Raw genomic sequence first — 26,365 nt, forward strand, 5'->3', positions numbered from 1 at the left:
CTCCAATTTCTAAAAGAGTATTAAAACCCTGTGGACCTGGACCACACTGTTTGTCCTTGCATTTCCAGAATACATCACACTGTCTATCATATAAGGTTAGCAAAGTTAAGTGCTCAGAATATACAAAGCATGTGCCTGCTTGTTGAGAATAACTAAAAATGGATAAGCTAGTGCTAAGCCACAAAGTAGAACTTACTTCGTTCATTCAATCTTCAAAGAAATCTGAATGTCTCTCTTATTCTAGACACTGATTGAGGCATAGGAATTTGGGAGCTACAAAAGACATTCTTCTAAGAAGAAATGTAAGGGAGTTGTATGAAGATTTATGAAAATAAGTCTTAGAAACTCAAAAAGATTTTCAAAGTGTTCGCTGAGCTTTGATTTTTTAACAGAATATTATATGACTCTTTTTATTTGAAAAAATGCCAGGAACAAAAAAATGGAGGCTAAGCTGCCTTTTGAACTTCATGTACAGTATAAGGTTTAGATCAAGGTCATATGGAACACACATGGTTTAGTGTAAAGAAGCAGGAACATTAAAAATTACTCTGAAATTATGTTAGATTTTAAGACTAGATGAGCAATTTTTCCTGAGATTATAAACTTTGTTCAAACACATCACTTAATCTTTGTTTCAGGTTCCTGTTGTATAAAGAGGGTCCATTCTCCTGAGGGTGTGGGGGAGTGGCTGCAGGGCAAAGGAGGATGCAATGTGGTTTAACGGTTTCCTGACTTTCAAGTCCTCTACAAGTACAGCCTTCTCATTGCAGCCGTGTGATGGGGTAATGTCAGCACAGTACTGTGTTGCTAGGGAAGCTCCACCAGAGTTTCATTCACTCTCATGCAGCATCTCAGTTGATGCATGGTGAAGGAAGCCACAGAGCAATGTCTCCTCCTCATCTCCCAAGCATCCCAGTCCTGAGGATGTGTGGCAGGCCCACCAACTAGCGATTGGCTCGGTTAGACAACACCATGACTGCCACGACACTCTTCTTTTGCTTCTTAAGTTGTCACAAACTTACTTGCCTTGAAACTTAACCTCTGGTACAAAAGCCTGATGTGTCTCGCAAAAAAGCAGTACTTCTAAACACAGATTAAAGCACAATTAGATAAAGAGAAAAACCTAAAAGAGGTAATTTTAAATGTATATTTATTCATTACCTATTCGTAAGTCTTTTTCTTCCTTCACCCTGATTAGAGCAAAGCCTTGGCTTCTAGAAGCATTTTCTCTCAAGAGTCATAGGCCTGTGGAAAGACTGTGCTTTCCACTTGTAGAGTCAAACAACTTACACTGGACTCACCACAGCTCAGGCCTGTCACCATCTGGCAGCTGTATGAGGCCTGTGTAAAATGAGCTGCTAGTCACAGTCCAGTTCCCAGTTGACAGATGTCCACTTCACAAAGAGAGCATCGAACTCAGCAGCCTGGCTGAGGAGGAGTGGTGCCTGGGCATGGAAACTGCATGTACTTTTCTCTGCCTCGCTGGGGTGCTTATTAAAAGACCAAGTCATACTGCAGCAGGTAATGTGGCAGGAGCTCTGAGTCAAAGTTTAGTTTCTCATTTACCCTACTTAGGAACCCTGTGTTGTTGTTTATGTGTGTGTGTGTGTGTGTGTGTGTGTGTGTGTGTGTTAAAGAGAGAGAGAGAGAGAAATATGGCAACAGGACCAATTCTGAATTACTATCATTTATCATAATATTTTCCTACGAAACACAGTTTAAATCTTTCTGGAAGGGATATATGTATTAGATAATATATATTTTAGAGAAATGTATCTATTGAAACTGTTAATATATTTACTTCCTTCTCAATCTTGTGGTTTTTGTAAGAATTAGCTTCCTCCAAATGAGCTATCTGATACAGGTCTCTGAAAACAGTGCTAATTCTGGGTAGGGAGAAGGGGTTAAGAAACAAACTAGCTCTCAGTGAGATAATTTCTCATCATTGACAAACATGGTTCTTAGAGATTACTGCCATGTAAGTCAGTGAACCTCCTCTACTGCACAGAACATAGCTGTAAACAACCACCATTTTCAAAAGTAGACAATAGCTGGCAGCAAGAGAGGGGTGCAATAGCTAACCAAGTAACTGGCAGAAGCAACACAACGGGACTCAGAAGGAACATGTTGCCGAGAATTGAGTTGTAATGTCAATTTTGAACAAACCATAAAGTCTGCATATAAATGATAAAAATTTAAACCTGAAAATCCTCAGAAAATATAAAACAATACTAAACTGTCCAATATGCAGAGGGATGTAGCCTAAGATCTATGCTACTAACAGGATGCCCAAGGGAAACGGGGCTAAAATAAATGGGCATGCCATTATTTTAAAGGAGTCTGCCATCTTCAATATCAAGAACACTTGGATCAAGAATTTGGAAATACTGACTTAACCTTGGAGCTTAAATGAACTCCTCTATAGGCTCTGATTCCTATCACAAATTGACTGGTTTGCCATTCTTCTCAAGAGGTCAGTGACTTTATCTGAGTATTCTCATCCCTTGACTCATTCCACCACAATCTTGTGAATATTAAGAATACTTACTTCAATTGTGTGTATTTTATAGCAACATAATTTTAAAAAAGCACTCAAGATTTCCATACACAGAAATTCAGAATGAACATTTCATAGCTTATCCAGCTTACAAAGCCACGTATTATTCAGTTTGCTTTTCTCTCACTATTTTCTTCTACGCTTTCTACTGTTTACTACTCCCTATCTAGTTCCCAATACGTGCTATGTTCTTCTTTGAGCAATGAGCTTACAACATTTTATACTTTATTCCTCAGAAGTCTCTCAGGGAGGATTTCACTTCCACTTAGGGAAAGGAGTAAAGAAAAAAACCAATTTCAGGTTATAATAAAGTTTAAAACAATAGGTAAGCATTTAACATACAAATATACATGTTTCCTGTGAGGATTAAGGCTTAATATGAAGTAGTATCTATTAGGTAGGGGCTGGCAGTTCTTTCTCAGGACCCTATGCTAAATACTATTACAGTAAAACAGGACATTGCGCTGCTGAACCAATCAGGCTGCAGTGGATAACTCCAAGTCCATGGTCAGGATTCTTGCTAAACTCAGTAGGTCACAAAACAAACTGAAAAGACTTGAACATGAAGAAGGGATCTGTCAGGAAGGGGACAGGCAGGGAGATAACAGTGGTCAGAATGCATTATACAGATGTGAAAGTGCCCCCCTCCCCAAATTTAAGTAAAACGAAATTTGAAAAGGTGAATTTTAAAGGCCTATGTAGTTATTTTTCTCCCCTCCTGGAGAGAAAATGTAAGATGGAGACTTGTAGGGCTTAGGAAGGTCACAAACCTAAAGGAAGGCTCCATTTCAAGGTTATACAGCCAACAACACTCTCCAAGGGGACAGACAGGATACCACTCAGTGCCACTTCTGCAAGCTGGGCAGGAAGCTCCAATGATGCACCCCCTCCCCCGCTGTCACCCATGCTAGAAGGACTTTTCTTTGATGCAGCTGTTTCAGAGTCACCCATGCTCCTATAAGAAATCTTAGGATAGACTGGGTGGAAAAATTTCGCCAGTCTGTTACCAGTGATCTATTTGGGCAAACAGATGTTTGCCCATGTTTCCTCAGGGAAATAATGCAGCAGAAGGCTAGCATGATGCATTGGGGCTGACTCATTATGCCAGTGTAAGAGCCGCAGCAGGCCGTACCTCCTTGTATTAAATTGAAAAACCTTCAGAAAGGCACTCTTGAAAGACTTTAACTGGTCTTGTTCTAAATTCCCACAGTGAGATGAAAGAAGAAGGCATACTAAAAATGAAGAAGCGGAGGAAGGAGACTGTGTGTGTGTGATACTGAAAAGGGAAACATCATGCTTCCTGTCACATGACCTCAGCAACCCTAATCTTTCACTTCACCTCTATCACAGGGAAAGCACTGAACTCTGGGACACATAAGCAGATACTTTCTGACTAGCAGGCCACCAAAAAATACTGACTGCTACATGACTCTGGGCCACCTATTTCCCTTTTAATTATATCTTAACCTTCAAATCATGGCTACAAAGGATTTTGGATCAGTCCTTTTAAGACAGATGGGGAAAGTCTACTCTTGAGGACTGCTAAGCTAGCTGCTACACCCCCACCTTCTTAACTTTCATGTGGTACTGTATGTTTACCATTTCTATATAAAATTTTGGCTCAAACTCTGTACTTCACCTGATGTTCCAACATTTTAAGTATAAGCATCAGAATCCCACGGTTTAGTATTAATTCAAAGATTTTTTTCTATACAGAGCCTCACTCCACACCTTAGCATCTTCAAAACTTCAGAGTCTTTTCTTTTTTCTGCTTTTTTTGAGAGCATAGCCCCTCCTTTTAATTCCTTGCTGTGGGTTTTCCCTCTTCTCACTCTTATGGCTTACTGCGCAGTCCTTTTGAGTTGACCTGCTGGATCTCTCCATGTTGGTCCACCTCCCCAGACCTCTGTGACTCATGCGGCTCCCCTTTGGAATGCCTCCAGCTACTTGATGTACCTTCAATAATACTTGCTAATACTGGACATGGTGCCCTACATAGCAGCAAAAAGGCTTTGCATGGTAAAAAGTTATTAAGTAAAAAGTTATTAAGCTCCATCCAGCTTGCTTCTGCTTCTAGTATCACTTGTAACATTGAGGATTTTGGCTGATTATCATGTAAGATGCATTCTTTCCTACATGCTTCATTGCCTATAATATTTGCCTAACTTTCTATATGTCTATAAATATGATCTCTATTGAATTACAGTAGCATCTATACTTTAACATGAAGTTAAAATGGACAAAGAAGGTGAAAAACTGGCTGCACTTTCTGGACCGTGTAGAAGACACATCTTGGTCACGTGGCAGGTTAGGCTACAGAACCTGCTACCTAAGGCATAACTCATCTGAAAATATTTTATAATGCTGACACTCCAGGAGAGCTGAAGAATATCCTCATAGAACATTCAATTTCAACCCTGTACTTCTGTTCTGATTCCAGCTTATGATCTTTTAATAGGAATAGAGAAATTACATTCCTTTATTCTTCAACATAATCACTGCCTGAAGTATATATTATGAGTTTCTCTAATTTGAGTTAATGCCAGAGTGTGAATAGTGGATTAGTAGAAACTTCTCTCTCAGTCATTTACATAAAGAGTGAAAAAATATTGATCTTAGATATCAATTTCTGTGGTGTCTGAATTGCTATCCGCATGTACCTCGATTGGTTTTTTTTTTTTTTTATCGTTGAGATTTGTCCCCATAAACTGATTAGCTCCTTCCTCTGTGTAGGAAAATCTGCTTTTCTCTGTGTTCTACTTCTATGGAGCTGACCACCCAACTCAGCTACAAAGAACCCTGGAGAACCCAGCACAGCACAGTGCATCATCTCACATGTGCCTCCTGTGCTTCTTAATCCATATCACGTACTCATCAAAGTTGATCTGAGGCCCCGTTCTTTAATATGCCCAACTGCTCTGGTGTACTGCCAGAGTGTTTCCAATGTTAACCCTAAAGTATCACTGACATGCCTAACGTTATTTTTCTACTGAGTTTTACAATATGGGTCAAAATACTTTCAATTTCTTTAACCAACTCTCCTAAAAAGCCAATATACTAGCATCTATCATTTTTGCTACCAGAACAAGTAATTTTAAGACAACATTATTTTAGGTTAACTTCTACTTTCCCTTTTGGCTAGTTATCTAAATTACTTAGTTTTCAAAGTTTTTGATGATCATAATGATTGTCTTATATTTATTCACAGTGATACCTTTGGGATGCCTACTTGTAACTGGAGAAAGAACACATCATGTAAAAAGGTTGGTCAACCAATATTGGAAAATAAAGCTAAGAACAGGTGGTCCCAGAATCACTAAAATTAGGTTGAAGAACCAACAACCCAAGACCTTAAGTCTAAATAAGTGTTTTGGGTAATATATGTAAGAATAAAAAGTGGTATTAACTGTATTAGCATAATTGTATATCTCACAGTGGGTAGAATTAGAAAGGATAACAGGTGCTTTCAAAAGGTATGTGACATTGTTTTTAATATGCACATTTCAAAGTCTTTTAAAATCAATTTTAAACTTTCATCAGAAATAAGTTTGAAGATAAAAGTAAGCCTTTTAATCAGAATGTGAATTTCTAGAATCAATGGATCCAAAGTAGGGAAGGAATGCATACCGTGACAGCTGTCTGGCAATGCTTAAGGTATTTCCAAATAAGTAACAGGATTGCCATGTGGAGGGCATCTTTCTGGCGAGGAAGCTGGACTGCTTATTTCCAAAGAACTGGTTTCATAATGACCCCCAGGCTGATCATTTAAGAGGCACAATTGTGTAATGAATGCTACAGCTCCTCGACCACAGACAATCTCAATGGGTGCCATGGAAAGGCAAACGTGGCTTCTAAGCAGGCAGAGAATCAACATAAAGTGGCAAAGGCAAACTGTGAGGCTGCCTAGACTTGAGTGTTCATACAGCCAGCAATACGTGTTGGGGGCATTCGAAGAGACATAAGCCATCGGTTTCCTCTCATGTGAAATTTCTACTAAAACAGACTTTCCTCTTCTGCACAGAGTCTGTATTCCTTAAGTGTTAGAAAGCTGTAATTCCAGAAACCTAAATCTAACAGGGACAAGACAACTGGTGCCTTGCTGAAGGCTTAATGTTTCAGACAGAGGAGAAGCAAAACAAAATAGTCAGAGGCAGTCTTGAGTAATTTCTTTTCCTCTTTGATACTGGCTTTGATACTGGTAGTCTGTGTGTTCTGTATCTCCCTCATTCCCCTTTTTCTTCTTTTCTCTCCAGAGAAATAAAGATCAAATGTACCCATGGTAAATATTATTTGCTAGGGTAGAAACTGCCCTTTGATCGAAGTTACAAAAATCTATCCCAGCCACCTTCTCCACAGTATTGGCCATTAGAAAAGATTCCTTCTTACAAGAACTTAAAGGAAATTATTTTGCATTTCTCACCCTTTACCTCAAATCACCCAATGGGTGGTATTTTTAACTCCATTTGATAAAAATCTATATTGTTAACTCTTTCATTTATTTTTGTGTGGTGTACATGTATGTATACATACATACTTCTTGTTCCTGTTCATGTATGTGAGTGCACATACATGAGGGACATACACAAGGCAGGATTAGGATCCCTGCCTACATGTATATAAAAATTCTGATTGTGTTTTATGTTTACTCTGCTGGTCCTCAGTCCGTTAATAATGAAGAAGTATCATGGCAAGTAATACAGAGACCTCTGTTAGGATAAAAGAATTATTCCTGAGGACCACTAAAAACAGGACAGTCCCACATAATCCAGTGTACAGTCTTCCTTTTAAGACATGTAGGACAGTTAGATGTGGTGGCACAGACCTGCAGTTGTAGCAGCATGTTTATTACTTAAGGCTCTGACAGAGGTTTCAGGAAGAAAGGAATAGCATGAGATGTAGAACTGTATTTGACCATCTCACTGCAGCCTCTGTGCCCTGAGAACCATAACATAAACTGGCCAAGGGTATTCTTTATAAACCTGTAACATTTTTGAGAAGAATACAGCTTGTAAGATGATCAACTGCCATTGTCCTATACTAGCAGCATTCACATTTGGTATTTATTGAACATGTAAAACATCTCTCAGTGGCAGGTACTACCTCTATCCTGTGGATAGAGAAATGGAGGTTCATTCTGAGCTATCTTACAGTTGTAAGTACCAGCTGTAAGCCTCCTGTTTCCAGGGCTCATGCTCATTCTACCAGAACAAGAAGAACCGTCTGGATTGTGAGCTGTCACTCTGCCCAATTCTGAAATTATAAGAACAGTCAGGCCTTGGTGTCTTTCCCCTGTCACTGCTCACTCTCTGGCCACTGAGCCTCATTCTCAAGAAACTTACCCACCCACGGTACTGAATAAAGACAGTGCAGGTCAAAGCTAGAATGCATTAATGGATAATTCCCAAACAGTGAGTGAAGTCTGTGAGATGGAAAGAAAGGCCTTGCCATTGTATCCTAAGATCACTGGGGCCAGCCTGGCAGGGCATCCGAGCAGCAGCCTGACTAGAAGGTCAAAGGTCCTGTAAGTGTCCTAGGCATCATGGAAGCTGCTCTTTTGAAACTTGGAGGTAATATCTCTTCCCAAAGGAGACATGAATATAATTTTCATTTCATCTGGAAAACACTCAGCTCTGAGCAATGTTGGAGTGCATGGCTGTATTATAGATGATCTCCTAAGATACTACATGAAAAAAGGAAGTTTTGTTTTTCTGGCCTGGACTATATGGAGAGAGTCAACAGAAATCACTTCCACTTTTTTATTTCTTTGGCTTAGGGGGTCAATAAAGAAGATACAGTAAAATGTGATCAGCAACACATTAGATTAGAACTGAGGTTCTGTTCCTGACTAAGCCTCAAAGGTTAAATTATTTTAATTTGATCACTTGGTATTCATTCCTATAAAATCAGAATATTAATTTAAATTTAGAAAAACAGACATAGCCTTCATTGTAGAGCATGTTTCTTCAGAGGCCACGATCCTGGATTATAATTTTGATTTTGAGCCAATACACATATCTCATTAGTAATAGTTACAAGTGCCATGTTTGGTCTTGAACATAGTCTATGCAGCTTCCACTTCTAGCACAAGATGCTTCCTTCTTCTCAGAGACCAAGTATAATCTTTCAGCTTCACCAGCTCTGGACTTTAGACTTTGGAGAACATATTCCAACATATCTACTACCCTTTCTGACCTTTACCACATCAGCTTAGCCACCCCATCCTCAGGTTCTCTGTGATCCCCATTCTCTGTCTGTTTATAGACCACTAACGTGTTGTTCTGTGTCTCTTAAAGTTCTCCAGAACCACAGCCTCTTAGAGCCCACTGTGAAACACAATCTGAGTGCATTAGGGTCCTTCCTGGTTTTCAATAGTTCTTCTGTTCAATTTTCCAAACCAATAATTTAAAGTCTGTCCTTCATAAATCCCCAAGTCCACTTGGTGCTCTCAGAAATTTGTTATTTACTACAAAACCAGAGGGGCATCGCTACTAAATATTACCTACTAAATACTGTTCTTCCTCCTCTATGCTGACATTTTCTAAATGTTATATCCTCCTAACTACACTGCTGTCTCAAATTAGGTTTATTTAACCCTTCTACTGATGTTGTTCTGCTTTTCATTCTCTCCTTTTAAGACTCTGACTCAGGTGGTGTTTGTATTTCTATGATCATCTTTGTTCTATCTTTTCATCAACTCCAGGAGCAGTGACATCAGCAGCACATGTATACAGTGTTCCTTCATGATCAGAGCGCTAGTAAGGACATCTATACTCACAGCCCCATGCATACACCCTCCCCTCAACTTCTCTTCTCCTAAACTGCCACCTTGCTTTTGAAATGCTGCTTTGTTTTCGCCAGCACAACATTCAATGTATTTTCTTGTCCCTCATTCTTCTTGACCCTTCTGGGGTACCTCAAAATTGAAACTGTTTTTCTGTTTCCAAATGTTCTTGTTCTCACTGTTCATACCATTGTGAATTTCCTCCCCATTTCTTACACACACACACACACACACACACACACACACACACAGAGAGAGAGAGAGAGAGAGAGAGAGAGAGAGAGAGAGAGAGAGAGAGAGAGAGAGAGAGAGAGCAGGGCTCTCCATCACCACTGTTCTGTTTCTCAGCTCTCCCTCTTTACACTGCTGACCATGCCCAGCCACTCACTCCTTTCTTTTGCATTCTCAGCAGTGCCCCTCTCTGAGCACAACACACTGAACTCACTTCTTTGCTGCTTTTTGATGAAGCATCATTTCCAGGTCTCACTTTATCTAAAATAGAAATTTTATTTTATTTTTTAATCCTAGAATAAAGACTCTAAAACCTGGCCCTATCTTATAAATTATTAGCCTTGTGATTTTCTTTGTTACCATTTCATTTCACATATTTGACATCTGTGAGACTTCAGCACTCAGAGTATACTCTGCCACTCCCCACCCCTCTCTCTACCTTTCTGAATTATGCTAACTTAAGTTCATCCACTTACAACATTTAATATTAACTCTATTTAGTAAATTCCATTAGTGGTTTTAAAATTTGGTAAAGATGTTTCATTTTCCTATAGCCTGTAAAATAAAATGCATTTATTTCTTCTGTGAATTCTAATTTCAGCGTGTATATCTTCTTTTCTAGTTACTATTATCTCATTCATTTATTGTAGTGACCCATGTGTTTACTTTATTGTTTTTCTTACAGTTTAAGTTTTTAAAAGACAGTTATGATGAAGATTAACAATTAGAATAACAATCTCTTTTATGAAGTTCCTACCATATTCCAGCATGGACATCACTAATAGCATTCTATAAGGACTGTCCCCATTATTTTGATTTGATTAACTGAACTGCTCAGTGAAATATTTATAGAGAATCAGAGCCAGGAACTGGATTTATGCATGTCTGGTTTTAAAGCTATATTTTTACCCACTCTGGAGTATTTCTCATCATCTGCAGAGATGGCAGATGACCACTGAATAAAATCTGCTCCTCTTGGGCTGGGGAGATGGTTCTGTGAGTAAACCACTTGTTATACAAATGGGAGAATCTGAGTTCAGCTCTGCAGATCCATGGAAAGCCCAGTACAGTAGCACACACTCATAACTGTAGCATTCCTATATAGAGATGAGAGAAAAAGACAGCCTTCCAAAGGCAGCTTACAGGCTTACTAATTATAACAGTGTGTCTGGTACACACTGGAACAAAGAAAGAGATCAAACAAGGTACGAGGCAAGACCTGACACCTAAGGTCATCCTCTGATCTCCACATTGTGTGCTCTCACATGCCTGTATGCAAACATACATATACACAAATAAAACAGGGATTTTAAAAAATGTTCATCTTAAGTCCTAACAGAGTAGAACAGTTAACTTAGATTCCCTAGTTTCTGAAACTGCTTGAATAATGCATCTGTAAGAAGAAAGAGGAAGAGGAAGAAGAGGAGGCAAAGAAGAGGAGGCAGAAGAGGAGGAGGAGGAAGAGGAGGATGAAGAAGAAGGAGAAAGAGAAGGAAGAGAACAAGAAGAAGGGAAACCAGAAGGAAGAGGAGAAGGAGAAGAAGGGAAACAGAATGAGGAGGAGGGGAAAAAGTGACAGCTTGCACTTCAACTCTTAAAGAATGAAAACAGGGTAAAGCTTTTCTACCTCGGGATTAAAGAGAACATAAGATGCAAAGAAAAAGAAAACTCTAACCCACCTAGATTACATAATAGTGTAACTTTTGCCTCTTTCCTTGGAACCATCAAGGCCAATGAGGCAATGAATCAGGCCATCCAAAAGCCTCACTTAGGTAATTTAAACCACATTTAAACAAAGCCTCCAGTAATTCTAGTTTCTGAGGGTCTGGCATCAATACTGTGTAAACATGGTAACTGTATTCCTCTGACAGATTCAAAATCAATGTAAATTTGGGATTCAGTTTTACATATAAACAGGTAAAATTGTATATGTTATACACGGATAGTGATGCAAAGAAAATGGTAGCTGTTGCTTTATACATGTAAGCAGCTAAGAACTGTTTGCCTCTGAGAACAATGTCATTATAGTCCAAATCCCATCACAACAAATACCTTTACAACAGAGACATCTGTATAACAGAAACCCTTTCAAGCCTTGGCTGGCAACCCATATATTTCAAGCAATGTTTGATCTGAGACTTCTAGTTCACAGTAATAGAAACTGACCTAAATTTCCAAAGGTAAGATTTGAATGATTTCATCTCTAACTCCTATCCCATGATTCCATGAGTTGGAGTGATGTACAATCTAAACCCATGGGTATAAAAACTAAATACAAAGGCAGAAATGAAACTGTCAGTGCTCTTAAAGGGAGGAATCCAGTCTTTTCACTTGGGGAACACTTAGCTATGAAAATGAAGCCATGAAATGAAGCAGATGATGCTTTTATTTCTCCCCTTTTAATCTCATCTCACTAAGAGACAAAATAGTTAAGTATCTAAGACTGATGAATAGTATCCAGAAAGATACTACTAGCTGGGAGAACTGGGCTACATTTCTTAACTTTTATGAGCCTCGGTCTCCTCATCTGTAAAATGTGACTGATACTATACACCTTAAACATTTGGTAAAAGCTAAATGGAGACATACATAAAGCTCTCAGTAGAGGGCCTGACATGTTGCACATGCAGCTCAGAGTTCCTGTATTTGGTTTCTCTCCCTCTTCAAGAGCTTGAGCTTCCTCATTACGTAGAAGAGCCAGTGAACAGAAGTTGAGAAAATATATAGTCTCAAACGCAGTCTCGATAGGTATTGCTCAAAGGAACACATGACTAAGCCATACATGGAATATACTTGACTGGGAGAAAGGTCTTGAGACCAATGTAAGAAACACATACTCAAAAGATATAAAGCAAGCAATCAGGAATCATACTAACAATTAGCTTCTGAGTATTTTGCCAGTCACCATTTTGAAAAAGGCCAATAAACCCACTATCAGTGTGCCGTGTTCCTAGGTGAGGATACAGTGTGCCTGCTGCTGTCACTTGGTTCTTGTAGGTACTACTTAAGGTAATGAAAAGGGACTTGAATGAAAACTAATTAGTCCAGAACCATGTATTTTGCTGTCTCTCATATGTAGGATACTTTGAAAATATTACAATGAACTCTTAATTTCTTTGTGTGAAAAACATCCAAATATTCACAAAGGTCTCTAACATAATTCTGATTTTTGTGGTTTTACATTTTACTGATTTTAGATATTAGAGTCTACTTATCTAATTATAGGCAGTATTATATGTAGACACAACATTCTAGTCTTTTTAAAACAACTGTAGTGTTAAATGGTATGTTTAGGAGGGAGACTACTTTATTAACAAAATCTGAATGTGGTTGCCTACATTTACAAAGCTGTGAGCTTTTAAACTGTAAAAAGCTCCCCAAAGCCCAGTAGACCTCAGTACCATAGAGAACAGAAGATGGCCCAGCACTTCACAGAATTACAGAATATTAGCCTTAAATTTCTCTTATTCCTTTATTTTTAAAAGGCTCAGAAAAAGTGTAAGGTAAGGTTCAAGTGCCTAACTAAAGAACACATACACGCCAGAAGATGAGCTCCCTCTTACAAGAGGCACATAAAAATAAAACAAGCTGGAAAGAAACAGTAAAGCCCAGAGAAAAAGGAACTGTGCTATCCATAGGAGAGAGGCCCTGAGAAGACAGACTGAAAAAAGAACAAAATCACTAAAGCCAAAAGGTTAGAATAGCAACAGAAACCAAGTGGTACCAGTAGAGGAGACATGTTAGATGCGATCTATACAGAGCTGATAATGTAGGATTTGAAAGCACAGAAGCATCAACCAAATTCTTGGTCTCTATTTCAGTAATTACAACCTCCACCCAATCACCAGTATCTTAAAATGGAGGCAGTAATAAGCACCAAACTTTTCACTTTAATCTTACCTCTGGTAAGGGTGTAAGCCTTGAATATTTCTGAAGGTGTGTTAACTATCTCGTGTCACTAGGGCATTACCCCTTGTTCCAGCAAGTGCAGTTTTAATGATCTCTGCTGTCTCCCTAAGAATGGGTATCTGTCCTCAAGGTGAACCCTTTCTCTACCCCACCAGTGGCATCCCACTGTTTGCAGATCATTTCAAGGTCTCTACAGGCATGGAAAAATGTAACAGACTTGTAATTACATGAGAAATCATGAAAAGGTAGCATAGAAAGAGTTAGCTCCTGAAATACAAGGCTAAGACATACTGTTCCTTAAAGCAGCAGCAACTTCGCCCAGAGACCACATTGATTAGACCGTGACCTCACAGGAGCAACCAGGAGACCATAAAAAGCTGGGCAGCATTCCTGCCCTCCTTCTTGATTCCCACCTGTCCCAGCAGGCGGGGATTCTGGGAGGAGCCCTAAGGCACAGCCAGAACACCAGGGCTGGCAGCACCAGCTGCTCTCAGCCTGCCCGCCCTTCCTTTTTGTTGCCCTCCCTCCTGCCCTGTGTACTAGTTCTGGGATCTCTAGCCAGCCCAGTGGGGCCCACCCCAGTCAGTAAACCCACCCTGACAGCTGAGTGACCCCTACCCCATGCACCACATGCTTTCTGTACCTTTACTCTGGGGAGGGTTCTGACTCCGGTCCCGGAGGACGTTGATCTGGTAGACAGCTCCATAAGGCTCAAAAAGTTCTTTCAGCTCCTTTTCCGACCAGGACCTAGGGATCTGTCCGACAAACATCTTAATGGCATCTGGGTCTGGCTGGTCTGAATGATCCAAAGCTCCGTTCATCTTGTTGGCTGTGCCGTTACTGTCAAAAACGGAACCAGGAGCCAGAGTTAGGGCTTCAGGGTGAAGGACAGGAAGAAAAAATAGTGGGGGTTGGGGATGAAGAGGCGGAAAGAGGAAGAGGAGCACAGGGGAAAGTGCCTAATGAGTCGTAGAAATTTGATGAACTAAAACAAAGCAGAGGCACCATTAGGTTGCTTCTCAGCAGCAGCGCATTGCTTTCACTGCATGCTGCTTCTGTTCAGCACTGACTCTGGAGCACAGGGCAGTGCCTGGCCACCTGTCACCCAGGGCATGAGCATCTCAGAACCCAGGCTTGGGAGGCAGCTGCAAGTTAAGTGCAGGTCTCAATGGGCAAGGCTGCCATCAACACATGAGGAACTGGCAGCATTATCAGCTCTGCACTGGTTATCCCTGAGAAAGAAAGGCAGAGCTGGATTTCTGCTTGATTTCTCACCCTCTCCCCCATTCCCCGCCCTTTTTCAGAGGTTTTGGAAGAGAGGTGGTAATAATAAAGTCACATGGAAAGAAAATGAAACACTTGGCAGTCCATCAGATGACTAATGCAAGATGCTGGTGATGAATTTGCAGAGTGCGAGAGGCATCCATGTGTGCATCAAATTAGTATGTTGTTGCTGCTAAGAATGGAAAGCGCTCCAGCTATGCAGCTCAGTGCAGCTGATTGGCTGCTTGCATTGGAGAAAAGGGCCAGAGCTTGGGGGGGGGAGCTCCCCGTTAAAAAGCACATTGTTTATAGGACCCAAGCACAAAGGGCTTAATTCAGAGAGGCAAAAGTGATCTCAGAATTGCTTGCTTTGTGTTGGGAAAAAATGCAGCACAGAAAGTTGAGTTCCCACTAAAGGACACTGAATATTTCAAATCTTTCACACTCCATAAATTGCTCTCTGTATATCTGACTTCCAGATGTTGCACTTAAGTTCTAAACAATCACACGTTTGGGAAAGAGAAGAAAAGATCTGTTTTTTCTTCTCCTAGCTTCAGTAAATATTTGGGGCGGATACAAAGAACTAAAGCATAAGCTTTTATATCTTTCTTCCTATCATTTCCCAGACCCAAATTTGGGAGAGAATACTTGTCGCAAGCCTAATATGATGAAGAAGTCATTTCTTTTTACCTTGGGCTACCCCTCTGACAATAATAAAGCAAGCCAAATACCTTTTCTTCATAAACCCCACCCAATACACTGGATACCCCAAGTCCTCTCTTTAGAATGCTAAATGCTTTTGAAGATGCCCTTCTTAGTTTAGTTCCTCAGTCTGTGGAAATACAAAGCAGTCAAACAAGTGCAAAGCCAGCAACCCAGTAGCTGCAGCCTTGCAGGAGACCACTTCACTACTTAAGAAGGTCAGAAGGGAAATACAGTAAGCAGGTGTGATTTCACTGTAGTCTCAGAGAAATACCAACAATATACTAGAAAAAGATCTGAAGCATAGTTCCTTATTTTGTTGCAAGAAATACACAAACAAAAAGAACGTCTTAAAGCTGCTGCAGGTCTAAACTCACGAGATCTGAGAGGTCCTGCTTCTCCTGAAGCATGCCTGCAATCTTCAGCAAAGGAAAAACTGGGAGCTATGGAAGGCAGTTCCTGAACTTGAGGACAACCTAATCTACACAGTGAAAACTTTGTCACATTCACACAGTCACCGCCCCCCAAAGGCTAAGAGCTTGTAGAATGAAAAAAAAAAACCCTCAGAGAGGCAATGATGCCAGCCCCCCTTCACTAGGTGTTGCCACCTTGATCTCTACACCTCTACCACCTCCCGTGTGACCACTGTCTTTTATCATTGACATAAACAATTATACTGTCTAACGTGAAACATTTCAGAGCACTCTCTAATCAAACTTATTGTTATAAAAATGTTCTACTGAATCAAATATTAAATACAAAATCTTTTTTCAACAATTCAGGTGTAATACAATGCTTGTTTATATTAGCCTAGACCATTTGTCTTGCTCTCATGCACCTATCTTAGAGAATTCAGTAACAATTTAGCCTGTGGAGCTGTGACGGCACAGGGTAGAGGTGGTGTAGCTCTTTGCAGCAAGGATACCATGTTTATAGCACTTTGAACGATGAGCGTGTGGCAAGATTTTGGGACAGGAAGGACTCGTGGTTACTGCTGCTGACAAACAGCTAGATGAGAAGAGGAAGGTATTGCCATAGGTCTAAGCTAACAGAAAGCGGAAGTTGGACAATGACTAATACAGTGCAAGAGTCAGGCCGCAGTATAGCAGTCTACTATCTAACCTTAGAGTTCTGGAGCAAGCACTACTTACTGCTCAGATCGCAAATGAGTAGTCCTTTTATGCTTTCCCAAGTAACAGGAAGTAATGGAGTCAAAGGAGGAGGAAAGCTGCACACAGGGATGAACGCTCATCCTTTGGTCTTTATACAGCAGAAAATGCTTACTTCACATGTCTCCTGAGACATGCTGTCCCTCCTAGACACCTTAGACCATTCAAAGGGCATGCAGAGCAGTGGCAAACACATGGGCGCTGTATCCTGACAGCATCGCTTTCTAACTGTGCTACTTTGAGCTTCAGATCCTTCATTTATAAAATGACAATGACAGATACTACCTCATAGAAGCACATGGCCCAGAGTGTTCTATAAATGTCTTGCTATTCTCACTACATATGCTTTTCCTTTACACAATTACCACAAGTGACCACCATAAATCTATTTCTTAATTAAAAATTCTTTTGGTGTAAATCCAAATATGACTCATATCCTTAGTAATAATAGTATCTTGTATATACCAATACTATGCTATGTGCTTTACTTAATTTTAATTGGGTTTTGGTTCTTTTGGTTTGTTTGTTTATTTGTTTGTTTGTTTTTTTCAGTCTTACTTTGTAGACCTAGCTGCCTGGCCTGAACTGGCATGTAGAACAGTCTGACCTTGAACTCACAGAGATCTGCTTGCCTCTGCTTAGCAAGAGCTAGGATTACATGGGTGAACAACCACATGTGGTAATGCTTTACACTTTTAATCTTCAAGACAACCCTATGCAAAAGTAGTGTTTTTCAAATACCAACATCTGAGAAATAAGTTCTCTTCCTAAGGATACCAGATTATGAACTACAGAATTCAAATCTATGCCTCTGGGCCCCAAAGTGCTAACTCTTTCTAACCCACCATGTGCTAACATCCTGTACAGTATGGCCTGAGTGGAGGACAGACAGCTCAAAACAAATCAAAGACAAAATCCAAAGCAAGTCCCACTGGGTTTCTTGAACCACACTCCCAAATAAAAACAGTAATGCTGGAAAAATTTACAAATACCACTCCTCTATCTGTGGGAAACATGCTGCAAAGCACCCAGCTTATGAGCCTTTAAGGCTGCTTTGAAACCCACATCTTCTCAATTATCACATAAGAAGATCACCATCTGTCCAGAGCCTTTCTTCTCTATTTCTACGGAGTCACTTGGATGAGCAGCTGCCATGTATCCTTTTTACATCTTTTCCTGTCTGCCATTTTGCAAATTATCATTTGGGAAGTGTACAACAATTCTGTCTGTAAAGAAATCCAGTCATATCTAGTATAAACTAAAACCACCACCAAACACTCCCAATCAAAAAAAAAAAGTACTTGGGCTATTCATATGACAGTGACTCTCTTATTGTTACTGCATCTTGATATATAACAATTTTATTAACTTTGTTTTAATACATCTTAACTTTTCCTTTGGACTCTGAATCTTTTCTCTTCACTGAAGAATATTTCTTTTGGCAATCTGGTGACTTCCATTCTCATGTGGCTGTAGGTATAGAGACTTCTGAGTTATGCAAAGATCATGTGTTAATTGGGGTTTAAGTTATGTTATTGGGGATTCTTGCCAGGGGCCATAGGTAGCCAAGGTACTCATCATAGAGAATTATAGATACTTATACCCCATCTCAGTAAAACCCTCTACTAAGAGCTTTGTCAGATAAGACTTGGAAACCTAGGACTAGATTGCTTTTCTTCATTCCCTCCCTTCCACGGAACACAGTGTAGTGCCTTTTATAGTATACAACTTTAGATTCAAATCCAAATAATATTAAGAGGGCCTACCCTCTGCCAGAAACCTTTGCCAAGTATCTGACACACAATATCATACTAGCTGCAGTTGGAATCATCCTCATCTTAGAAATGAAGCAAATGAGAGCCACAGAAGTAAGGTGCCTTTCCCCAATGCAATAACTGTAAGGAACCATACTGTAAAATCTGGATACAGTAAGATTTAAAAGCTAATTGTCTTCCTTTCCTGTTCCATGAACTAGACTTCTTTGGAGAAACCCTGAGGTAGTAGTGTTTCACAAGGACTCTGTGACCACTTGCAGTCCTTGGACACAGACATATACGTCTGTGGGCATCCTGCCTGAAAACTTCAACAAGACCCTGAATACCAATTTTGTTTTGCCCTTGGCAAAGAACCTACTCTAGGATTCCTCTAGGATAGGTGCCAAGAGGCCCGAGAGCACAAGTCAGGGAGCATGAGGCCAGGGGACGCTGCTGGCAGGAGCCTCAGAGTCAAGATGAAAAGTAAACGCTGTTGGGCAGGCCACAAGTGCTCACACGTTGCTTTCAGCTCTGCATTGACCTACTTCCCTACTCCATTTTCTAGTGAAAAGAAATCAGATCAACAGAGAATATGCAAAACCATCTGTGCTTCCTCTGAGAAAGCAGAGTACCATTAAATATAAGCGGTTCATGTATTATTATCATTAGCTTCAGGAAAACGTTTTATAAGGCCTAAAGTTTTTCAAGTTTCCCTTTCAAGACTGGAAGTAAAGAAATAGATTTTTGATTTTTGTATTTGCCCTGTATTTGTTTTCTATATTTAACTTCCTTTATCTCAAAAACAAAACAAAACAGCAACAAACTTACAAACTTTCAGAATGGCAATGATAAATTCCAAGTGCCAATAAATACCCACATTAATGTACTAAGCCAAAAATGCTATGTAAAAAACAAGCAAACAAACAAACAAAAATGTCTCTGAATACCTTTTCATGAAGATAGCTGATTTTCTTGTTGTTAATAAATAATAATATTGTTCTTAACTTTTTATTTGTTTGGTCTTAACCATACTGTTTTTATTTCTTGGGATGATATACATCAATTTAACTGTGAACCCTCAAGGAAAATCAAACAACTCCTCTGTATGTCACTCATTCCACTGTAAACCAAAGGGAACAAATAGTTATGAATTTAACTTTATTTAAATATAAAATATAATAAATATATGGCTATAATTTCTACAAAAAGGTTTAATTCATAGAAATACTTGTATTAATGTTTAAAAAATATGCTATCTTCAGTGCATTTGGTTATGGTTTGGATGCAGAGAATAAACTTACTGAAAAGATAATTTGGATAGTATGACCAGCTGCTTGAAACTCTAGTGTAATTCCACATCCTGTGTCCAATTTAATCCCCAAAGTGCATAGGCATCTACACACAGGCCAGAGAGTTGACAAGGTGTCATGTACACTGTGGGGAGCAACACGGGCTTAGATGGAACTATGAGTGGCCAACTGTCAAGAGTGCCACCTCTCTCAGTATATCCCAGCATTCTTCCTAACAAAATGAGCTGCAATCTCATCATTTCAGTCAGCAGACAAAGCCACTCTTTCAATGGGTTTAGGAATCATTTTCTCATACCACTTTTACTTAAGAGACAGTGTATAAAAGACTAGATTGTTGGGTTGTCACAGGGTTGTTGGGTTGTCACAGCAAACTATCCAAGACAGATCTGCATAAGGCAATAGAGAAAGACAGGAACAGCAATGTGTCTGGTGCTTCTGGAAGTCCACAGGATGGACATGAAATTCATCAGTATTAAAAGTCTTCTACACTGTCCATCTTGGTGATGCTGGTCATTTAATAAGAACATTATCTTCTCCACAAAATGGCAGCATGGCAACCAGAAGCCAGGTAGAACCACTGTATGGAGTCTTTAGAAGCCACACTACGTGCATACATCCTAACTCTAGCAAGGTTGTGGGTAATTGAATATTTTTATTAAATTTAAAACTCTCTGGATATCAATTATATAACCAATAAGATGTAACAATAATGATGCTCCTGTATTTACTTGGAAGACACTGTTATGACTTACCATGTATAGCAAAACCTTTTGAATTACAGTCATGCCAATTATAAAATAAGGGCCTAGATTCTCTGGGGTGAAATGGCACCATATCAGCGACCAAAAACTTCATGGAAGATTAAAGGAATAAATAATACTCAAAATACCTAAGGTGATAAAAATTCTTTTTGGTGGTCAAATTTTAAGTAAATTAGTTTGTGTTATTATGAAGAAAAATTCAAGGTTACTTTATAGACAAATGCATGTAATATTGCTTGTCTGTAAGTTCTTTATAAAAAATGAGGGGAAAAGAAATGTCCTAAGAGTATATAGGACAGATGGAAGGCACTAGAGGCCTGCCTGTTGCATGGCCCACCCACAGCAGGAAGCACTACAGTGTGGTGGAGAGCTGGGAGAGAGAGAGGTGTTGGGTTTGAGCGCTATGAAGAGAGGTGGAGCTGGAGACAAGCATGGAGAGACACAGCCTGAGCTGAAAAGCCTGTGCTGTCACGAAGGGCCATGTCTGAGTGCATGGCCATGCAGCATGTGAAAATATCAAAGAATCAATAAAAAGTTTTTAAAAAAGAGTTTTCAGGACATTATTTTCTTCCACAAGCAACTTAGAAACAACACATTTGTCATGGATATTTTACTAAATCACTAGAGTTAATACTGGATTGTATTTGGTCAGAGATCTGAAAGCTATACATCTGTTATCAGAGCAAAAAGTAACTGTGACTCAAGGGGAACTGTTCCTCTTTAGAAAAGGTCACAGAACACCAGCATTTGGACTCACCAAGTGAAAGGAAAACCTGATTACCTTATCTCCATTTGACTGCTAGTAAAAAGCAGAAAGCTGGAAAACCCCTACAAAGAAGTAAATTTGGAGGCATGCAGGGGTGCATGATGGCTGAACACACAATAACCCTTGCTGGGAAGGCGGCAAAGCACTGGCTGCATACTGCCCTCAATGAAAATCTTGTTTCCTGCTGTGATTTGTCAGAAATTGTTTCATGGACTTTGCAGCTTGAGAAGAAAGGATTTTCACTAGAAAGCTAGATGTTTCTGACGAATGTTTAGAAACGGCACCAGGAAAACAATCATTTCAAACAAGAGATAGAGAGGCCCTCACCTTTCTAAAGTGCAGAGACTCACACTGACACACCCTCTGGTGATAGCCAACTGCTTCCACTTTACAGGGGCAGAAATTCCTCATGCTGCCATTTGAGAGTATCTTTCCAGTTTGCTTTACTTGCTCATACTTGACTGCTGAATGTGCCTATGTACTGTGGGCAAGGAACTAAAATGGCTCTAGGAAGACTGAGAAGAGATTAGTTTATCAATGAACTGAAAATTAAGATTGTTATGAAATTAAGATAAATACTACAGGAAATCAATGTGGGTTCACACTTCCCAAAATTAACACTGATTTTTTTCTTTTACTCCCTACTTTATTTATGTATACTCTAACTTAAAGTAACTAAACAAAAAATAAATGTTGCACAAAAGAGAGAGAAGCAATATAGACATAATGTCTGGTTTCCTACAGATTAGGTTTCTGCAACTGTGACTCTCAGAAAAAATAATCCCTACTTTAGCCACTAGCAGAAATAGTGCCTGGATTTATTCATGTGTAAGACAGCTAGCTATCAGGAAAGCCTATCATCAACCCTACTCACTGTACCCATGCTGGCTATCCAAGTCTTAACATTGCTCTATGAAGAATTCAAATACCCTACAAATTATTACTACATAGAGTCATTTTCATTTCTCCCATTTTTGTTTTCATTTTTATAATTTGCATGTATATATGTATATGTGGGTACATGCTTACATGCTTGTGTGGATGTGTGTAGTTATGTACATAGCATGGGTACACATGCATGGTGAGTGTGGAGGGCAGAGGTCTATATTAGATGTTTTCCTCACTGCTTTATTTTAACAACTAAATAAATTCCATTTGTTTGTTTTTGTTTATTTATTTATTTATTTATTTATTCATTTATAATATAAGGTATATGTGTATATATGTTGGTACAGGCATCACAGTATTCATGAGGATGTGTGGAGGTCAGAAGGTGACTTGAAGAGTTGCTTTTTCTCCTTTTACTATGCAGATCCTAGGGATCAAATTCAAGTCCCCAGACTTTCCAACAAGCACTGTTACCTAATGAGCCATCCAGCTTGCTTTCCACTTTATTTTCTGACAGAGTCTCCCACTGAATCTGGAGCTCATGGTTCAGCTAGGCTAGCTAGTTAAAGAGCTCCAGGGATATGCCTGGTTCTGCCTCCCTGGTGCCAGTATTACAAATACATGCTGCTGTGCACCTGTTTGTTTGGTGTGTGTGTGTGGGCGCACATATGCATACATGTGTGCATGTTGGAACACAGGGGATCCAAAGTAAGGTCCTCATATTTGCTTGGCAAACACTTTACCAACTGAACCAAACTCCTCAGCTGCTTCTCATTCTAATTATTAAGGACATCTTTATGTCAGTCAGACGCTAAGTACAATGGAGATATCTGAAAAATATATAATTTATGCTATTTATGAGCAGAGGCACATTTAAGAATCAAGATGTAAAGTGATATGATCTTTAATAGAACAAAATGCACAGCATGGTCTTTTAACTAGTGACTAATATAGTCAAGGTCAATGTTTACATTTAAACAGATCAAAGCCAAAGAAAGGATGGTAAACTCTTGTTATTTCACTTAGTTGACCATGAGACTGCAAAGAGTAGGAGGGGAGGAGCAGTAGGAGGGTGAGAGGAGGTGAGGAGATGCTGACTAAGGGGATGAGCCCCAGGAGCACTTCCTCCTAAGCCATTAGGAGAGAACTCTGGCAGAGATTCCCAACTGGGATGGTGGTCACATGTGTTACTAGCCTTGTAAAGGGAAATAGGCTAGCCATTCAACCAATGCTTCCAGTGTGTATCCTGGAGTCTGATACAGAGACTCTATCTATGCTTTCCTTTCACGCTCTGCCAAGTTGTGGATAAAGAACTCTTACTCACTGAGCCATCTCCTCTACACCTCCATGAACTGCTGTGCTCTGCTGTATGGCTTACAGTCTCCTGGTACATCTGATAGTCCTGAGAGAAGGAAGTGTTTCATATTCAACAAGTATGTAATACAAACTGAATGCTTGCTCTTGCTCTGACTTCTTCCATTCTCTGACCACTGAACATACAGAGACAATAATTAATTAAATTCCTACTTGGGTATAGTGTGAAACTGAAATTCTTGATAACAGGGATGTCTTACTCAACTATGGCCTCAATAAATATTTATGCAGTGACTCTCACAATTGGAATATTATTCAAGGCATTGAAGATAAACCTATTAGAAATATAAGAATAAAATACTCTGACAGAGGTTCTATCATGTTGAGCAATATAAAGTAAGTAAAAAATGTTATATCAGAAATATCATTTCAGTTGGGAAAGTAAGTCAGGGAGGCAGCATATTGAGTACAATTTTGAGATGAATAAGGCAGTCAGGGAGGGCTTCATCTAGAATTCTAATGTTATTCCAGTTTCTTTTCAATACAGACTTCAGTGAATGAAGTGACCTAATAAGTCAAGAAGTCTTAAAGGTTATAAATATTAAATATCATATGACTTCACCACCATAAAACCATGCTATCGCATATAGTACTGTTCTGTAAGATCTTAATAGCTGTATTCTTAATCAATACCAAATACAACATACTGATTTGGAAATTTATACCCATTCTTTCCAATAAGAAATTATCTTTAGTATCTTAAATGACCAATAAAAATGATTTAATATTTTAAATCAACAATAGGCTTTGGTATTAAAATTAATTATTCTTAAAAATACATACTATCACATTTAACTCCCTAAATAAATGGAATTAAAATGAGAATAAATGTGCTAAAACTCAATGGCTCTTATAGTAAGAGACAGAACATCATTATATAAAAGTTTCCCCCAGATAATTTTTGAGACATTTCTTCATTTTCTGACATTACATCTGGCACAATGAATACAGATGATCATGTGTTTATATATCTGTGTGAGTGCCTTTCCTACACACAGCCAGATGGAGTCTTTCAGAATGAAATTAATGTTAAATTAATTCACTCTGGACCTACTCCAGTTCCATGACTCTTTGCTTTGAGGCAACAGCCAAATCAATGTGAAGTCATGAACTTGAGAGAGCTCAGGTTCCTTACCATCAAGGGAAAATCAGTGTAACTACTGTTGTTCCCTCCACCCTAAAAGGAATTATTCCTCTATCGTCACGAGCTGGCAGATCTGGACTGAACAACACTCAACAGTGGCAAAATGAGGTAAAATTTCCTTTGGGGTTAAACTAAGATCAGGGCTAATATTACATTCAATATTCGTAACGACTTGAGATGATTCCAGTAAAGATCAGTATCATTATTACTAACATCATAGCTGAAGATGTTATAATAGATTTACCATACAGGCTGAGTCAGGTACCACTGTGACAGGAGAGAGTTAATTCTAAGTGCCCAAAGCTCATTTTCACTGTCTCTAGCTGTAGCTACTGAAGGAACTAGAAACAAATGTAACTAGGCTTTGCTTGCTGTCAATCTTGCTGCATGCCTTTATTATCATACTTGTTTCAATTGCAATTTAGGTTTCCATGGAGACACAACAGTCAGCTCCAGAAAATGATAAGATAAATGTCAGGCAGTGATAACAGTGTTAATGAAGCTTCAGTGACAAGCAGCTCTGTGCTTCAATAATAAGCCACTTTCTATTAACATATGTGGAACCTGTCAAGATCCTGGAAAGAATTAAAAATTAAATATCTATCTATCTATATTTAAAAGGGGGAGAGACCACTCCATATATAGCTTATATCTCTATGGTGGGTAAGTTAGACATAAGATGGCATATATTTTTTTCAACTATATGGCAAGGGTGGAAGTTCTTATTTTATAAGACGTCTACTAATTCTGGCGATGACACATGAAGAGCTTAAAGAGATTTCTCATACAACTCAACGTATCTGAACATATAAAACCCACCTATTCCTCTCTGTTCTAGGTTAGTAGATGACCAACTGGATCACAAATATTCCGAATTACCCTTGAATGCTCTACAGCCAAAGATATGCCACTGAAATTTTAGCAGGTCAAAAATGACAATTGTGGATCTTTAAAAATTTGATGCATTCTAAAGATGCATTCTGAAGATGAAAGCTAAAATTATAACAAACAAGAGATGCTTCTATTAAATAAAACTGAAGGGAAAATAAATTTCATTTTTGGGAAATAGGTATAAATATTACTTAGGAATGAGGCATAGTTTTAATGTTATACTCAAAACTATCTATCCTTAGTTAAAAGGAGTAGTCAATTAAACTGGTTAAATTAAAGGTGATATTTTTGCAATCCAAAAGACAGACAGACAGACAGACAGACAGAAGACACACCTGCTCACCTGAGTTTCTCCTGCACAAATGATGCTATTTTTGCCGTCCCACACTGTTATTTAACTGATATTATTATTAAAATGGATAGAATATCTCTCTTTTACTTATTTATCAGTGTTTACTGACTCTACTGTATGCTACTCACTGGGTATAGGTCATAGTGACAACACACTGTCACTATCTGCAAGTGTCTCATTGTTTAGTAGCTCATACTATACAATATCCACGGTCCTAAATAAGGTATGCTTTTTTCTGTTCAAAGGTGGTTCATTTTAACATTATTGTATGAGTAAGTTTTTCTGAGGCAAGCCTACAGCTCTACTTTAGCAGTGGAGTCCTCCTCTGACTCACTGTCACTCTGGGCTCCTTTTACACAACTATACTCTTAGGAAGAAAGTTAATAGGAATCAAACCTAAAGCCTAGGATATAAATGGGCTACTGTGCCAGGGTGAGCACTTCTAGAACCACTTATATAGAAAAGTACAAGTTCTTGCTCCTCACATAGTATTTCTCCTGCTTAGAATGTTCT

The 26,365-nt window shown here is 39.1% G+C and overlaps 1 protein-coding gene across 12 annotated transcripts in view; it reads right to left on the minus strand.

Annotated features, from left to right (window-relative positions):
* Celf2 (CUGBP Elav-like family member 2) overlaps positions 1-26,365 on the minus strand; it is a 500,527-nt gene that overhangs the window by 151,287 nt on the left and 322,875 nt on the right. For 9 of the 12 annotated variants that reach the window (XM_028764796.1, XM_028764795.1, XM_028764798.1 and 6 more), the window contains one exon: positions 14,122-14,318. In XM_028764796.1, the coding sequence (XP_028620629.1) occupies positions 14,122-14,299 (178 nt within the window). In that variant the 5' untranslated portion in view covers positions 14,300-14,318. Of the gene's footprint in view, positions 1-14,121; positions 14,319-14,483; positions 14,920-15,820; positions 15,878-26,365 lie in introns of those variants that run through there. The other 3 variants (XM_028764804.1, XM_028764802.1, XM_028764803.1) reach the window with 2 other exon arrangements.

Source organism: Grammomys surdaster, unplaced genomic scaffold (genome assembly GCF_004785775.1).
Source record: "Grammomys surdaster isolate TR1022 unplaced genomic scaffold, NIH_TR_1.0 146, whole genome shotgun sequence".
NCBI classification, from domain to species: domain Eukaryota; kingdom Metazoa; phylum Chordata; class Mammalia; order Rodentia; family Muridae; genus Grammomys; species Grammomys surdaster.